The 11,874-nt window shown below is 32.7% G+C and overlaps 2 protein-coding genes across 2 annotated transcripts; one reads left to right on the top strand and one right to left on the bottom strand.

The window, feature by feature from the left end:
• Positions 1-2,391: 2,391 nt before the first annotated feature.
• On the bottom strand, positions 2,392-4,485 carry LOC105792230 (aquaporin PIP1-3). Its single transcript, XM_012620705.2, has 4 exons — positions 4,077-4,485; positions 3,675-3,973; positions 2,747-2,887; positions 2,392-2,657 (listed from the first exon to the last, which is right to left on the bottom strand). Exons 1-4 carry the CDS (start codon positions 4,402-4,404, stop codon positions 2,562-2,564), a joined length of 864 nt encoding a protein of 287 aa, XP_012476159.1. The 5' UTR covers positions 4,405-4,485; the 3' UTR covers positions 2,392-2,561.
• A 1,283-nt stretch (positions 4,486-5,768) lies between these two features.
• Positions 5,769-8,598, top strand: LOC105792233 (mediator of RNA polymerase II transcription subunit 23-like). The gene is made up of 7 exons (XM_012620709.2): positions 5,769-6,179; positions 6,272-6,472; positions 6,623-6,706; positions 7,347-7,441; positions 8,216-8,280; positions 8,367-8,453; positions 8,537-8,598. Exons 1-5 carry the CDS (start codon positions 6,009-6,011, stop codon positions 8,238-8,240), a joined length of 576 nt encoding a protein of 191 aa, XP_012476163.2. The 5' UTR covers positions 5,769-6,008; the 3' UTR covers positions 8,241-8,280; positions 8,367-8,453; positions 8,537-8,598.
• The last annotated feature ends 3,276 nt before the right edge of the window (positions 8,599-11,874 follow it).

Genomic DNA, 11,874 nt, shown 5'->3' with positions numbered 1-11,874 from the left:
GGTGGTAAGAGTTGTACCTTACAGTGCAATCCAGCTCTTTGCTTATGAAACTTATTAGGTAATAAAAGAATATGCATAATGCAATCTTAAAATTGTATTGATGCTTATTGCGTGTCCCTTGATGGAGTTAGTCGTTTGATTTCTAGTTCCTATTGAATTCTAAAAACTTTTCAAGGGAAAAGATGACGAGCTATCTGTTCTCGAAAGACTTGCTGCTGGAGCTTGTGCTGGCATGACATCTACATTGTAAGTGATTCAATAATCAAGTCTTCTTATATTATTGTTTAGTGCAAGTTTTCTGGCTATGAATATAACTTAATGATTTTAGTCTAAAATTTGCATGTTCATCAGTTTTTTTTTTGGAGTTAATCAGACTCATGAAACTTTGGGCCAATGGTATGTTGTGTTCATGTCATTCGGGGTGAAAGTGATGGATTTGGGGGAAGATGTTGATGCTGTTGATGGTGGTTTGTAGTATGTGAGAAGAGCGATAACTAGTTTTCATTCAATTGTGGTATGTTTTATCCTTAAATAAGTCACTGTGCCTGGCATTTAAGTTTCCTGCTTTACATCATTGACAGGAATGGATCGAGGCATATGGGGACAGTTCACTCCTCAAAACAATTTAGAAGGCTCTAGATTAGGTGAGTGTAAGTTCGAAATGACTAAATGCAAGTCTCAGCAGCTGGTAATTTTAAATACCCGGTTATGCAGGTTGTGAAACTCTCGGAGTGCGAAATTTATAGTTATAATCCTCACTCTGATGCAGATCCCTTTCTGGAGAAATGATCAATGTAAGTGTGTATTATATTAATACTTTAGTGAGTAGTCAGTGGGCCATAATTGTTCAGTAACTATTGTGGAGTTATATTTTCAGATGGTCATTCAGTTTCTTCTTATACAATAGGAAACTAAAGTGTGTAGTTAGTTTGAGCTTTTGCTGCTTAAGGTGGGTCTAATTGTGTTCTGTGATATTTATAGTTATGTGTAACTTGTGTTAGGCATGAAGTCATATAGCAAACCTGCTAAACTTGTTCATATTACTACAAGCTTTTGTTGTTTCGTTTGTTTAGTTGTGCTTTGTTTTGTTTTTGATAATTTTAGTTTTTGAGGGTTTGAGACATGAATACAGCATTGCTGGAGACATGAATAAGGATGGTATTATTACTGATTTGTTTTTTTATTTTATCAGGTCTCTTTCATTAGATAATAATGTTTTAATTATGTTGATTTATATAGGTTAGAAGGGAGAAAATCAGTGAAAGAATGAAGTATCTGCAAGATTTAGTACCAGGATGTAACAAAATCACAGACAAAGCTGGTATGCTGAATGAAATCATCAATTATGTTCAATCTCTTCAACGGCAAGTAGAGGTAAAAAAATAATGGAGCAAGAATATATGGATTTGTGTTTAAAGGAAAAACAGAAACTACTTTCATACAATTCAAACACATATATAGAGTGGAAAAAGAAGGGTTTTCACTTACCAGATCAAAGTTGAGAACAAGATTGATAGGATGAGTAGAAAAATATAAGTTTTTGAGAGTTTGCTCTGCTGTGAGTTTTGTTACTGTCAATTGAAGAGCAGGGTTTTTTGCATTTTGGGAATGAAATTAACTTAATTTTTAAGGATAAAATGGTAAAATAATAAATAAAAGTAAGGCTATTTTTGTCTATTATAATGACAACTGCTCAGTAAGCCTCTAATTACTGCTATTTGCTCCAGCTGAGAATCAGCTGATCAGTGTAAGCCTCTAACTGCTGCTATTTGCTCCAGCTGAAAATTAACTGATCAGTGTGGTTGAAAAGCAACCTCACTGCACTGACACCCTCAACCAAACACAAATGCAGTGAGTTTGGCACCATCTTTTCCTTTCAAATGTGCCTCACTGCCTCAATCCAAAGGAGCCAAAGGAGAAAAAGAAGAAGCAAGTATTATCCACAGGATGTCAAGCCCAGGCCAAAAAGCCTAATTCAAAGCATGACCCGTTTCAAAAACGATCTGACCATGATCAAATTTAATTACATGCTTATTTTTTATTTTTTGAAGAAGCTTTCAAGCTTTCGAGTTTTCATAAGAAAAAGAGACATTGGTACATGAAATCAAGCCCACAATCGATGTGGGCTCTGGAAGTTCATTAATTAATTTTAATGCCATTCCAGGAGTGAGGACGGAAGTTGGTATGGAGATCGTGCATTAATGTTGTATGCATCGACATGGGTCCTAATCAAGCAAATGTCGACTTGCCCATTGAAAGACGGAGCATGTTCCGTTGGCAGGCCAAGCTCTGTAATGGTGGAACACAATTGCCAAATTGATGCTAGTAAGCAAAAAATGCCTCCCCAACCTATTTGAAGGAATTGAACTACTACCCAATAAAATTAGGAAATACATAAAAGAATCCTCCATTAATAAAAGCTGAATACAGCACAACTCTAGGGATAATTTACACACATTAACACCATAATTCAAAATGCAGTTCAACACAACAAAGGACTAGTAGGAGCACAAAAAGTAGATGAAGATCCCCACACCCACACACACACAGATTTAATCATTTCAATCTCTGGTCTTGAATGGAATAGCTCTAATGATTATCTGGTGGTAAACTGCAGCAAGTGCAGCTCCAATGAAGGGTCCAACCCAGAACACCCACTGTAAAACAAAACACAAAAACACTTTACTCAATCTGTCTTAACAATGCCAAAGCTAAGAAACAATAGGGAATGAGGAATGATACTAACATGGTCATCCCAAGCATGGTCTTTGTTGTATATGATGGCAGCTCCAAGACTCCTTGCTGGGTTAATACCAGTTCCAGTGATGGGAATGGTGGCCAAATGAACCAAGAACACTGCAAACCCAATCGGAAGTGGAGCCAAGATCTGCATTATAGTTGCAACAAATACATTACAAAAAGTCAGGCAATTTATATAATATGCACACTTGGCAGTGGAATGTGTTACACCATAGATTGCAATCCTTTTTCATATTGATGTGGCTAGTATTTAGTTTCAAACATAAAAAATTTATCACTAAATTCTTGCCACATCAGCATGAAAAAGGATTGTCCACTTAATCCAATCACTTTAGTCCAAAATGAATAAAAGTATAATGGAGGTTCTTGTATAAAGAGACAAATTACATTTTACCCTCTACAAAAAAAAAAAAGAAGAAATAAATTAGTCCTTTTACGTTGGTTCAAAGAGAATATTGCTATTTTTCCATTAAAAATTTCATGCATAGAAGAAGATGAAATTTTTACTTGAAAGACCAGTTTGCTCAAGGACTAATTTGTCCATTTTTTTAATAGAGGAAGCAAAATTGCACAAGAGCCTCCATGCTACTTTTACCTCCAAAATGCACAATTTATGTATCTCTTGTTCTCCAAGCTTCTCAAATCTTTTGTGAAGCAAAGGACTTTGCTCGAGTCTTATTTAACACTTCCTCTTTCATTCCCCCAAAAAAAAAAGAAGCGTCTCAATAACATGATTTGGTGTTGAACCTAAACTAAAACCCAATTTATATATGATATGTAGTTCTTAGACACCTAAAAGTTCCCTTCCACTTGACACCTCTAATATAGGCATATATATAGTTAGATCAACTACATTAAGTAATAATAATAGTTCCTGCAAAATCGAGTTATGGCAAGTAGAAAATAGTACATACAGGAACATGGGAGTCTCTGGCATTTCTCTTAGCATCAGTAGCAGAGAAAACAGTGTAAACAAGCACAAAAGTCCCAATTATCTCAGCACCAAGACCATCACCCTTAGTGTAGCCATGGTTTACAACATTAGCTCCACCACCCAACATCTCATATCGGTTATCTCCTTGGAATCCCTTCACCACACCAGCTCCACAGATAGCACCCAGGCACTGCATGATCATATAGAACAATGCCCTTGTAAGTGACAGTTTCCTTGCTAGAAACAACCCAAAGGTCACAGCAGGGTTAATATGACCACCTGAAAAACAAACCCAGATCTGGTTATTAAACATCTTTTTACCACTAAATCTTCGTCATCTTCAACAAGATCAAGATAAAAAAAGAAGAAGGGGAAAGATGACCTGAAATGCCGGCAGTACAGTAAACAAGAGCAAAGATCATGCCACCAAAAGCCCAAGCAATGCCTTGAATACCAACGGTTGCACATTTGGTTTTAGACTGAGACACACCCATGACAGTCAAGACGGTGATGTAAAGGAACAAGAAGGTGGCTACAAACTCGGCAATACCAGCTCTGTAAAAAGACCATGATTTGAGTTCACCAGGCTCAAAGAAGGGTGCTGCTGGTGGCTCCTTGTAGTCCTTGTCTGTCTGGGCTGATGTCCCAATAGGTTGTCTCTCTGAGAACTTGTTTGCTCCTAGCTTAACATCCTCTTCTTTACCCTCCATCTTCAAAAAATTAGATTCAAGCTTTTTTTTTTTTTTTTCTTTCCCTCAAGTGCAACCCAACCTAAAGTAGTGATGGTAAGAGAAAGATGAAGAATCTGGTGCCTTTATAGATGGGATAATGTAGTGAGTGTAATGGAATTATTTGGCTCAAAGCAAAAAAGTTGGGTTGTCTTTTTTTTTTTCATTATTTAAATTAAATTTAAAGAATTTAATTTTATTTAAAAAACATATTAACCAGGAAAAAAAATATTACTTTAATATAAATATAACATGAAATAATTTTTATTTAAATAAAATGATTGCATTAAGAGTATGATTAGGGTTTTTGGAATTGGAAAGATGTTTCTGGAAAGAGCAGGAGGATGTTGACAGGTTTCTTGTTGGTTTATACCCTTTGTTCTTATCCTCAACAGAGTTTCTTTCAATTTTTTTATTACAAACAAAATAATAATAAAAGTTTCAGTTTTTTATTTTGGTTAAATAGTTATAATGTCCCTGTACTTATTGTAAATTTGTAATTTAATCTTTTTACTTTTTAAATTTTAAAATTTAAGTCAAACTGTTAGCACTATTTAAATTATTTTATTAAATTCAAGTCTATTATGTCATTCTTTTAATTCCATAGCTATTAAGTGAGTATTTTCTATTACAAAATGCCACATAAATAAATTTAATAATATTAATTATTAAATTTAAATTTTAAAATATTAAAAATAAAAGAGTTAAATTTATAAAAATAAAAATATAAGGACTAAATTTTAAATTTACCAATGGTATATGGTTAACTTTATTTTTAGTTTTGATTACCTGTTTTGGGCCTTGTGATTGTCCACTCAACGTCCTCATCACATCTGTTTGTGAAGGTAGTATTTGATTGGGCGGTTACAAAGCTTACATCACCACAATGAATAAAACAAATCCAGACACTTGCCTGCTACTTTTCAGCCTTTTGGACGGTTGTGATTTTGTTTTGCAAAACACGTTTCACTTTCGTAATATTTATTTGTCAGTCTCGTGAGCTAACAGGAAGCAAAATTAGGATAAAATATGTCATTAGTTCTACTTTTTATTAATTTTAAATTTTTATTTTTATTTTTCAGAATTTAATTTTATTATTTTTTAAATTTTATAATTTAGATCCAATTAAATACTGTTGAATTTTTTATTAAATATTTTAGTGTGATATTTTAAAATAAATAAAATATTTATTTGGTTATAGGTTAACTAAAAAAATAATATTATAATATATCTAAATTTGACAGTATTATCAGTCAAACTTACAGCATGTTTGGTTGGGTGTATTGGATTAGCCAATACACCCCTAATCCGTGGGCCCCACTAATCCCCACTTAATCCCGTGTTTGGTTTGATGTATTGCCTATTACAGGCCTATTACAACACGGATGTATTCATCATTTTCTCTGCTTCAACAACGATTAGCCAATCCGTTTCAAAAGTAAGGATTAGCTAATCGTTTCTGTTTTACCCTCCCCAGCCAAAATCTGCTGCTCCACCCCACCCTCTCCCTCCCAACATCAACAGCAGTTTTCTTCGAACCAAATCTCCACCGTCTCGCGTTTGGGAAGCGAGAAAGTGCGAGAAAAATGAGCAGACCGGGGAAGAAAGTCGTCGATGTCGCGTTCAAAGCATCAAAGAACATTGATTGGGAAGGGATGGCTAAGCTTTTGGTCTCCGATGAGGCTCGCAAAGAGTTCGCTACTCTTCGTCGCACTTTTGATGAAGTTAACTCTACTTTACAAACCAAATTCAGCCAGGTCTTTTTCTTCTCTCTAATCCCTAGCTCCTTTTTTATTCTCTCTATAAATCAATTGGGATGTTTTGGGTTGTCTCCTACACGATGGCGCAGCCAGCTTGTGAAACGGTCATGAATTGGTTATCTTCTGGTGGAGTTACAGAGTTGTTACCTGAAGCAAATGTACAGCCCAATGAGAGATTCATGGTGATGCGGGAAGTTAGTCCATTGCCTATTTCACTGTTATCTGGCTTTTCAATGAATCTTTATTTGAAGTTGGTCTTTCAAATGGAACAATCTTTATTTGCTGGGCAGGTATTATCCTGAATAGAGTAATGTAATCTAATTTATAAATTGATCACTATTTTCTTGTAGGCTTAATTAATTTTATTTGGTCTTTGACAATTGGATCACTACTGATTTTCAAACTGTTTCTAATGCTTGGTATTGATTCGTTTGACGCAGGTTGTTCCTAGTATTGCTATGGTTGAAACATACACCAGATTGTTGCTCATTGCACCTCATTCGTTATTTTGTTCGCACTTCAGTGTAACTTGCTTCCTTCTAATGTTATTATTTCTTATCTTTTAGAAGATTTCTTAGTAAAGGATTAGTGTCATGCAGTTTTCGAGATTTGTGGTATAAATTTTGTCCATTGGAAAAGTTATTCCATCTCATTTTTAATGGAAGTCTTAAGAAGTAATTGCCACTTTCAATATACTTGTAACCTCATTCTTGCTACTGGCTGAAAGTAAGTCAATCATCCTACTAATTTGGAAAAACAAATTTTGACTTATAATGACTTTATCTGTCAATATAATATTTGTTTTTCAGATTTCCTGACATCTGTTCAAGATCATGCTACTTTTCATCCAAACCAACTAACTGACTAAATGTAACAATTCACCCTTTATTAAATCATTTAATTTAGAAAATTGCACTTTGGAAATTTCTTTCCAAACCCATTGTAACCATCCATTGGCAACTTATATAAGAGCCAATGATGATTTATGATCAATAGATGACTCCATGTACTGGGAGAAGGCTTAGTTGTTGTCTGACTGCTGATTTTTTCAATTTAGACCAAAGCTAAAGTCTGATTTCCTTATTCTCTCTTTATGGATTTACAAAAATATATTGTCACTTGCTAATAGAATAATAGGATTTCTTTAAAATGCCTTCTTTGCAGCATTTGGCACAGAGGAATGCTTCTTTATTGAGCAAGCCTGCGGTGACACTTCTGGTGCTTGAAATTGTCAACTATCGTCTGCTTCCACCGTACAGGTGATCTTCTGCATGGTTCATTCAGCCAAGATACTCCTCTCCCTTCTGCTGGTCATAGCATGTGATAGTATTTAGAATGGAATTTGCAGTTTCAGATTGAGCTTTCTGATTCCTGAGGATTTCTGTGCCCTTTGCTTTATATTGCTATTGCTTTATATTTCTCTGACTGTTTTTTATGGAAATATCAATGCCTGACCTATATCTGGACCATAGATATGGGGATATGACCCTTCAAGGACCCTACAAATTCTTGGAAAAAAGTTGAACATACCTATTTTGGACATTTAGCCTGATCTGACACTTGTACTCGAGTTTGCGTAACACAGTTATCAATCATTTTCCAGCTCCAGATCTCCTTGATCTTTCCTAGATCAGTTCCATGCCCCATACGTCACTGAAAGTTAAATGGAAATCAATTGCCAATGAGGACATTGTTTAAATTGGCTGCTATTTTGTTTGCAAATACAATTCTTATTTATGTGCAATTCACTTGTTGAATGCTATTAGCATTTAACAATTTCAGATTAATGCCGTAGATGTTTCATTTCAATAATGCTATTATGTGATCAGATTCTTCTGGACACCAAAACTTGAGATACTCCTATACTTATGTTCAAAGTAGAATGAAGAAAATATAGACATCTAGCTACTCAATTGTCACTTGTTTGCAATTTCTAGCAGTCGAAGTAATCATATTTATCATGCTTGTTATAAGGTTTGGATGGAGTTTTGAGGGATTCACCGTTACAAATGTTATATACTCTTCCATTGCAGGTGTAGAGATCCCCAAGTTTGTTGACACCGTCACTCCTCAATACAAACCAAAATTTGATGAATTGGTGAGAATCAACAGGATAATTGACTCTCTTTTACCCTGTCTCCAAGTTTTTTCCTCGAATGATGTGCTATTTATTTGTGGTTATAGCTTGTAGAATTGAAAGAGGCAGAGGAGAAATCCTTGAAAGAGTCTGAGCGATTGGAGAAAGAAATTGCCGAGGTTCAAGAACTTAAGGTAATAAATAAAACAATGCCGGAATGTGTGTTGTTGTGTTCCAAATCACAATTGCTGAATTTTTTATCTTTTTTTATGAACAGCAAAAGATCAACACCATGATCGCAGACGAGTACTTTGAGAAACATCCAGAGCTTAAAAAGAAATTCGATGATGAGATCCGGAATGACTACTGGGGCTATTGACATTTTTGTGAATTTAATGGCCAAGCTTTTGGTCTCGACTAGAATTTCTGAACCGTTTCTGTTGTTTTAACCCCTTTTTCTCTTGTGCGGTGATCTGGGTTGGAAAGATTAGGCTGTAATGATAAGAAAATAATTGTGTGAGAAAAATTTATCCAATCATTTGAGAAACAAGGTGGATCTTGTAAGACATGCATTCTATTTAGCAGGCATCCGCAGTCATACTTTCATGGCAAAATTTTTACTGTCTGCCCTCTTCATTCCATTCTGTTTTATGTTTATTATTTGAATATTATCTAGATACAATTGAATTTGGACACCTATTTATCTTGATCCATTCTATATGTATTTTTTAATAAGTGGTTATTTATATTATTAGTATTTTGAAATTTTAAATTTTATAAATTAATATAAAAAGGTTTTACATCAAGAATGAATTTATTGATTCAAGTGCATCTAGACAATCATTTATCCAAATTCATCGGACGTGCTTTTTAGTTCTTTTAATATTAATTATTTTAAATTGTATAAATTCATATAAGAAAATTTATTATCAAGAATTTTATGAAATTATATATTATTATTAAATTATATGTAATAATAATTATTTTAAATTATACAAATTCATATAAGATAATTTATTAGTTATAATTATTTTAAATTTTATTAAATCATATATTTTAATTAAAATATATTTAATATTAATTATTTCAAATTATCTTTTATGGTATCATATATTATGATTTGAGTAAATTCATATAAGAATATTAATTATTAAGAATTTTATTAAATTATATATTTTAATTATAATATATTTAATAATAATTATGTTTAAATATGATTAAAATATTTATTATTGATAATAATAATCTTATTAAAATTTAAATAACAATAACAATAATCATTTACCAAAACAAATTTATGCTAAGGGTATTCTAGTCATTTTAGTTTTTTCCACTATGCTATTACACCTCTATTCCATTCAACCAAACACAAGATTACTATTACGCCTCTATTCCATTACATTCAACCAAGCAGTTGATTTGCTATTACACCTCTAATCCAATACACCTCTAATCCAATACACCTCTAATCCAATACAGCGAACCAAACGCACCCTTACATTTTTAAATTTAAAAAAATAAAAGAATTAATTTTTAAAATTAGATTTTAAATTTATAAAGAACACATAAATTTATAACATATTTTAACAGAATAAAATTATAGTTTAATTTTAAAGTAATGTTAAGATATTTTTTCAGGAAAACGGGAGCCAGAAGCAGAAAAAAGGGAAATGGGAATATTATTATTATTATTATTTATTTATTGGATGAAAAAAGGGGAATATTATTAAAAAAAGAAAGCGGAAAAAGATGGATAAAAAGTGACCCGTTGGTGGGGGGGTTACCGTTGGGGAAAGTGACAGCCACGTGAGGAGTGGGCAAAACAACAACGGCTATGTATGTGTGGGGTAATAGAACAGGAAGCGAGGGAAGGCCAGGGTAAATGACTGTTGTTGATTCCGTATCACCACTCACCCTCCTACGTTTAATAACATTTAATATAACATATAAAAAATATTTATTTAAGTTTTGTCAGCATAGCATCAATAGTTTGTAAATTAAAATTTAAATAGTTTTTTTTTATTTTTATATTATATATTAAATTAATTTAAATCTAAGATATATTTAATAAAATATAATATAATAATTCATGTAAAATTTAATATTTGGTTGAAACAGTCATACTTTATAAAAAAAGAATATTAATATAATTTTATGAATCCAAAAGAAGTTAATATAAAATGGGTTTTCATTGTGGTTTTTTTTTTTTTTTGCAAAAATGGTTTTAGCATATTTCCAAGATTAGAAGCTTCATGGAATGGTAAGGCAGAAGAAGAATCCTTTTCTCGTAACAATCTGTAAGAGATTTGTTCCTTCAGCTCTACTATCCATGAACAAACTAGAGGTGCTCATGGTTCGGGCCGGGCCCATAAAAAATTTTCGGCCCGGGTCCTAGGCCCGGACTTGACCCGGCCCGGCCCGAAATATGGGCCTAAGATTTTGCCCAGGCTCGGCCCGGGAAAAAAATATAAGCCCGGCCCGGCTCATTTTTATTTTATAAATTTTAAAAAATTAAAAAAAGTATTTTTAAAATATTTTAAAATTAAAAAAATTAAAAAAATTAAAAAAAATTAAAAAAAGTATTTTAAAAATATTTTAAAATTTAAAAAAAAATTAAAAAAGTATGTAAAAAAATATTTCAAATTTAAAAAAATAAATATATTTATTAAATCGGGCCAGGCCGAAAAAGTGGTGCCCGAGGCCCGGCCCGTTTTTCTAAACGGGCCTCTTTTTTTTGCCCAAGCCCATATTTCGGGCCTATATTTTTACGCAAACCCTCCCATATTTCGGGCGGGCCGTCGGGCCGGGCCGGGCTGCCCGGCCCATGAGCACCTCTAGAATAAACCAACTAATATTTGTTTACTTATATACAACACACGGATTCAAGATTTTACTGCAAAGGGGTAAAATTTTAAATTTGAACATTTTTTTAACGTAAAAAAGTGTTTTTTTTGGATTTTTTTCTTATTAAATAAATAAATTTAATATTTTATAAAAATATGAATGGTTTAATTGTAAAAAATTAAAAAATCACACTATATAAAATTAAATATTTCTTTTCAATGTATAAAAAGAAATAACTAATACTATACTAAATTTCATCAATATTATTATAATTCAAAAATTAAATTAAAAAAACTTGACATTAGTCCTATTTCTCAATACTAGGCATCCTAAATTACACCATCCGTTTTTTCATAAAATCGAACTCATCAATGATAGAATTTGTTGAAAATTCTCAAGGTATCTCTTTTTCGATATATGCCACCAAGTAAGTTGAAAGAAAGTCATCCTCCATTCTATCGTGAAGTTTTGTCTTCATAATTTTATTGGCTAAAAATGCTCGTTCAGTTGTTGTAGTAGACACGGGAAGAGTTAGTACAAGATGAATAATTCTATCAAGGAGAGGATAAATACTTAACTTATTTGTCTTAGCTAGCACTTGATACAAGTCAACAATTGTAGAAACTTTCTGCAACTCCATTTTTTGATGAGTATCAAGTTGAAAATACTTCAATTCCGTAAAATCATTTATAAGTTTGCAGATATTTCCACACAAAAAACTTTGCAATTATCACATGGATCCAAAGCTAAGAACAAGTAACTCCACTACCT

This window comes from Gossypium raimondii, chromosome 8, assembly GCF_025698545.1.
Source record: "Gossypium raimondii isolate GPD5lz chromosome 8, ASM2569854v1, whole genome shotgun sequence".
Lineage (NCBI taxonomy): Eukaryota > Viridiplantae > Streptophyta > Magnoliopsida > Malvales > Malvaceae > Gossypium > Gossypium raimondii.
This window is presented reverse-complemented; position numbering and strand designations above follow the sequence as displayed.

Excerpts from the sequence above, each read along its gene's own strand:
- LOC105792230 (XM_012620705.2), bottom strand. The coding sequence starts at position 4,404 with ATGGAGGGTAAAGAAGAGGATGTTAAGCTAGGAGCAAACAAGTTCTCA. Across the intron at positions 2,888-3,674 it reads CCAGAGACTCCCATGTTCCT|ATCTTGGCTCCACTTCCGAT; the intron begins GTATGTACTATT and ends ACTATAATGCAG. Across the intron at positions 2,658-2,746 it reads ACCATGCTTGGGATGACCAT|TGGGTGTTCTGGGTTGGACC; the intron begins GTTAGTATCATT and ends TTTGTTTTACAG.
- LOC105792233 (XM_012620709.2), top strand. The coding sequence starts at position 6,009 with ATGAGCAGACCGGGGAAGAAAGTCGTCGATGTCGCGTTCAAAGCATCA. Across the intron at positions 6,473-6,622 it reads AATCTTTATTTGCTGGGCAG|GTTGTTCCTAGTATTGCTAT; the intron begins GTATTATCCTGA and ends CGTTTGACGCAG. Across the intron at positions 7,442-8,215 it reads CGTCTGCTTCCACCGTACAG|GTGTAGAGATCCCCAAGTTT; the intron begins GTGATCTTCTGC and ends CTTCCATTGCAG.